General features: G+C 42.0%; 1 protein-coding gene across 1 annotated transcript; it reads right to left on the bottom strand.

Annotated features, from left to right (window-relative positions):
- Positions 1 to 2738: 2738 nt before the first annotated feature.
- On the bottom strand, positions 2739 to 5971 carry LOC143293985 (uncharacterized). Its single transcript, XM_076605378.1, has 3 exons — positions 5791 to 5971; positions 3615 to 3768; positions 2739 to 2772 (listed from the first exon to the last, which is right to left on the bottom strand). Exons 1-3 carry the CDS (start codon positions 5969 to 5971, stop codon positions 2739 to 2741), a joined length of 369 nt encoding a protein of 122 aa, XP_076461493.1.
- Between the last annotated feature and the right edge of the window lie 104 nt (positions 5972 to 6075).

The following is a 6075-nucleotide window of genomic DNA, read 5'->3' on the forward strand; positions in this document are numbered from 1 at the left end:
CTGAGGGTCCCGGGTTCGAATCACGGTGACGGCGCCTGGTGAGTAAAGGGTGGAGATTTTTACGATCTCCCAGGTCAACATGTGTGCAGACCTGCTAGTACCTGAACCCCCATTCGTGTGTATATGCTAGCAGAAGATCAAATACGCACGTTAAAAATCCTGGAATCATTAACAACATGAGTGATGCACGGAAAGCAAGCAGACAGAAGTGAATCATTAACAACATGACGGATGTACGGAAAGCGACCAGACAGAAGTGAATCATTAACAACATGAGTGATGCACGGAAAGCAAGCAGACAGAAGTGAATCATTAACAACATGAGGGATGTACGGAAAGCAAGCAGACAGAAGTGAATCATTAACAACATGAGTGATGTACGGAAAGCAAGCAGACGGAGGTGAATCATTAACAACATGAGTGATGCACGGAAAGCAAGCAGACAGAAGTGAATCATTAACAACATGAGGGATGTACGGAAAGCGACCAGACAGAAGTGAATCATTAACAACATGAGTGATGCACGGAAAGCAAGCAGACAGAAGTGAATCATTAACAACATGAGTGATGTACGGAAAGCAAGCAGACAGAAGTGAATCATTAACAACATGAGTGATGTACGGAAAGCAAGCAGACGGAGGTGAATCATTAACAACATGAGGGATGTACGGAAAGCAAGCAGACAGAAGTGAATCATTAACAACATGAGGGATGTACGGAAAGCGACCAGACAGAAGTGAATCATTAACAACATGAGGGATGTACGGAAAGCAAGCGGACGGAGGTGAATCATTAACAACATGAGGGATGCACGGAAAGCAAGCAGACAGAAGTGAATCATTAACAACATGAGGGATGCACAGAAAGCAAGCAGACAGAAGTGAATCATTAACAACATGAGGGATGCACGGAAAGCAAGCAGACAGAAGTGAATCATTAACAACATGAGGGATGTACGGAAGCAGGGCATCAAGACATTCAAGGAAAACAGCTGAGGGGATTGGGTTGATTTCACAGGACTTTTGCGCTGCATTTAAGCAAATGTCGGTGTGTACCTGTATCGTTTTGAAACTTTGTCGTGATGTAAATGTGCCGTGATGTAAATATGTCGTGACGTAACTGTCTGATGTGACTCTTAACTGTCATGCATCAAACGGGGTCGTGACGTCACTGAGCCGTAGTGTATCTGTAACTGTGCTGTGGAATAGCCGTGTCACGACGTCTGGGCTCTTTGCCGACTTATTAACGGTCAGCCATAAATCTCTCTCTCTCTCTCTCTCTCTCTCTCTCTCTAAAGGGCCTGGAACAGACCCCTGAAGAATGCCAGAACACTTGATTATGACATTCCTCATGGATCTATTCTAGGCCCTTTACTATTCTCAATATATAAACGACCTGCCGCTCCATACGAAATCCGTCTGCGTACTTTTTGCGGGTGATACGACAATCCATGCTTATCATACTGACATTGTCGCTCTTGCAAAAGACTTACAAGAGATTACTGATGAACTCGTTAGATGGACCAAACTAAACCACATGTCTTTTCACCCACAAAAAAGAAAATGCGTGTTAATCACAACCAGACAAAAGAGGCAAAACATTATGTATGATTTTCCTTCCATCCAAATTAAAGTTGAACCTACTGAACAGGTCAGTGGTCATAAAGTTCTGGGGATCATAACTGACAACAGTCTCACTTGGTATCCTCATGTAAATTCCCTTTGCAAAAAGACAGCCCAGAAAACCCATCAACTATCCAAAATCAAACATTTCCTTGACCTTCACTCACAGAAATTATTTTTTCAAGCACGTATCTACAATATATTATGAATCAACACTATGGGACTCCACAAGTGCGATCACCATGAAGCCATTACTGAATCTTCATCGACGGGGGCTCAAGCTGGTACTTCTTAAAAAGACTACCCTTTTAGACTCAGACTATAAACAAACGAATATTCTGTCACTAATCCGTAGATTAGAGTACAATAAAGGAATCACAATATACAAGATTATGACAGGTAATGCACCACCAACATTAATAAACCAATTTTCTGTATAAAAAAGAAAAGAAAAAAGTATTCACCAAGGAACCAAATCCATATCCCAATCCCAAGAATTGACTTGTTCAAATCCAGTCTGGTTTACTCAGGCACCACCCTATGGAACTCACTCCCAGAAACAATTAAACAACACCATTGCCAAACCACCTTCACAAAACATGACCTTTCCCAACTTATGCTATAATGTGTTACGTAAATCTCTCATTTTAATGATACTGTTTGTCAAATGTGTATGGTTGACTGCGACTCTCTCTCTCTCTCTCTCTCTCTCTCTCTCTCTCTGTGTGTGTGTGTGTGTGTGTGTGTGTGTGTGTGTGTGTTATTTTATATATTAAAAAAAAAGATATATTATTTTTTATAATTCATTGTTTTTTGGTTTTTTCCACTCTGTTACGTATTTCTACTAACACCGTGCTTTATTTAGTATTGTCTAATATGGACCCTATTCATGGCGGGGACTGGATGTAGAAAAAAGCACACCAGTGCTTATATGTTATCCTCGAAGTAAAGAATTTGTCTTGTCTTCTCTCTCTCTCTCTCTCTCTCTCTCTCTCTCTCTCTCTCTTAACCATCCTTCTTGCTCTTCCATTCAGGATGAACAGACAAACGCAAACGCTCCTGTACCACCAGTTAATTTATTGACACAAGATGCAGGAATCCGGGAGAAGGCACATCTTAACCGGCAGTCTCCTCCAGCTTGGCAAGGGCGCTGCAAGGAAAGGAACATTACTCCACTGAAATATCACTTCGACTTTATAGAGATCACGTGAGGGTTACACCAAGCCCCTTAACCCCTTCAGCCCCAAATACAATAAAATGCAATACAATGCAATCGATGCAATCCAATGCAATACAATATAATACAGTATAATACAAGACAATGCAATGCAATGGAATATAATACAAAACAACAGTACATAAACCAGCTCAAAATGATACAACGCAACGCAACACAGCACGGCACCGCACAGCTCAGCTCAGGTCAGCACAGCAACACCACACCACACAACACGACCCTACACAACACAACGCCACAGATCCATTAACGAAAGGCAGGAACTGGGGAGGGAGGGGAGGGGAGAGAGAGAGTGAGAGAGATATAGACACACACACACACACACACACACACACACACACACACACACACAGAGATAGAGACAGACACACAAACAGACACACAGACAGAGACAGAGAGAAAAGAGACAGACAGACAAACTGAGGCTGAGAAAGACAGAAGCAGAGAAACTGGAACAACTCGAACGACGACCAGCTGCTGGCAAGGGTGCAGGACCACCACCACAGTCACATCAGCACGCGCGTTGTGTAGAAAGCTACACAGCCATCCCCCACCCCACCCCTCCCCCCACCGTTAGATATATATATATATATATATATATATATATATATATATATATATAACCGACAAGGCTCCTACAATGCATCTCATCAAAGTGGAAGTCAAAAGACCGAGACTGACGCAGACAGCACGACCAAAAAGCTGGACATAAGACATCCTCATGTCGGAGGGTCACAGCCGGAAATGGTACTCACGCCTTGCAGACGGGTTCACAGACAGAGCCGGCCAGAGAGGCGGCGGGTCCCAAGATGGAAGAGGCGCCACTGACACAGACATTGGTGCAGGCAGACTCGGTCATGCCAGAGTCGATCAAGGGAATGAGCTGGGACACCACTGAATCGAAGTTGACTGTCGAAAGACAAGAAGCACCGTGTCTCAAGATGAACATCAAGAAAAAAAAAAAAGAAAAGAAAAAAAAAGACATTTGATTCCAAAACAATTTGTCCACAGACTCACAAAACATCCCAGGCGATAGCATCATTATTGGCATGATTATTGAACCATTTACTTGTCCACAATCACACAAACATCCAATGTTTTTCGCATGACCTTTCTTTTGCGGAATAATATCGTTCAAGACGATGATATGATTTCTAAATCATTTCTTTTACTAGTTATACGATAATCAGCATATGAAACGAATCCGCCATTCCCATGATTTGAACATGACACTAATCGTAAATAGCATAAGCATATGAGATGAATAAGCTTTTTGTTTTATAATTAATCTTTTAAAACTGGTTTGACTGGATTATATCAACAGTCTGAAACAATGGTTTGGAGATACAATTGAGACAATTACCCTGTATCCCCTGTAATTTCGGTTTTACAAAAAGCAAGATTTCATGTCCTGTCATCCGATCAGAGATGCAGAAAATTAGGGTGAAAGCAATACATCGCAGATCATAAATTATTGATTAACAATGTTTGGTTTTTTTAAAAATATTTGTTTCCATTGATGCTTATATAGCGCCTATCTTCGCTTAAAAAACAAACTTTCAGCGCTTTATAAACAGAGTCATTTGCACAACAGGCTGCCTACCTCGGTAGAGCCGACAGAGCTGCCTTTTGACGCTCATCATTCGTTTCCAGGATCATTCAGTCAGATTTTCAGTCACGCGCACACATGACAATGACTACACCAAACATGAAATGAACGAATGATATGTATGATTCTCGATAGTTCCGGGAACAGATTCACGTCTACAAGAATTGACTCAAATTCAAAAGAATGTAATCGAATACAGAAAATAAGTTACAGTGAATACTTCTTTCGAAGACTGGAATTGCTTCGACAAGAATTTGTACGAGTGTGCAAGAAATACGTCTAGTATACACGTCACTTTTTGATATAGTTTATTTCACATATGCGGTACTTTCGTATTAATATATTAACTGCACTAATTCCTGACGGCAAAAACAATTGACTATGATTATAACTTTTTAATTCAGTAGATGAAATCACACTTTTGTAGCTAGTCACAGAGACGTGGCGTGGATACAATTTTTTTTAATGTTGATTCCCATGTGCATGTGGTTCACACAGCGTGTCTGAAACCCCATTCAATCCACAGCCACCGTGGTCTTGCACTGGATCTGAAAGCATGAGTATCTGGTGTTGTGGGCTTGAGGACTGGCTGATTGTTTTGTCAGGTGGCCAGCCACTTTATGCCTCTCTCTCAACCGACCATCAAACGCAGATCTAATCTTTCAACCGACCAAATGGGATGGCAGTTTTGTGATTGATTGTGAACACAATGTCACCTGGGTTTCATAGTTTGTAACAGTACATTGAAAACATGGTCATGTTTTCTTAAATGAACATGTCATGTCCTGTCTTCTCGTCTTGTTTTTTTTTTTTTTTTTTTTCTCTTTTTTTTTTGTTATCTTGGAGACGTAAAGAAACGGAAAGCAACCAACTAACTAAGAGATGAAGCAGCAGGAGGATCATAAGGAGGTTAAAAAAACATTTACAAGAGATTCAAAAGGAGATTCAAAAGACCTTACAAAACATCCAAACGCAGATCCAAAAACACTCACAGGAGATTCCCTAAGAAGATCTTAACAGGAGATTCCCCCAAAGACCCTTAACAGATTCCCAAAGAAGATCTTGACAGGATATTCCCCAAACGCCTTGAAGAGATTCCCAAAGATCTTAACAGGAAATTCCCAAAGAGAATCCTAACAGGAGGTTCCCAAAACACCCTTACAGGAGAATCGTAAAATCTCCCAAATCACGGGAGATTCCCAAGGAAGCCCCTATTATAGAAGATTTCCCTCCCTAAAATACCCGATTACAAGAGATTTCCCCCAAAACCCTATTACAGAAGATTCCACCCCCACCCCCCTAAAAATAAAGCCCTTCCTTACTGTTGAGACCGTGGGTGAGGCTGTTGAAGGCGTCCTTGGCCTGGTTGAAGGTGTGAGCCAGGGCGTCAGCGGCCTGATGGAACAGGTGGCCGATGCTCTCGATGAAGCGCTTGTCCTTGATCGGTTGGGGGGCGGCCGAGGCCAGAGCCACCAGCAGAGTCAGAGCCAGAACTGCCTTCATTGTGTGGGTGTGTCTGTGGGACGGAGGCGGGTGGGTGGCGGATCAATTAATAGTTTGAGAATGTCCCTTATTTCCAAACCTCAAACAGAAGTCCAAAGCAGCAT

Source organism: Babylonia areolata, chromosome 19 (assembly GCF_041734735.1).
Source record: "Babylonia areolata isolate BAREFJ2019XMU chromosome 19, ASM4173473v1, whole genome shotgun sequence".
NCBI classification, from domain to species: Eukaryota; Metazoa; Mollusca; class Gastropoda; order Neogastropoda; family Buccinidae; genus Babylonia; species Babylonia areolata.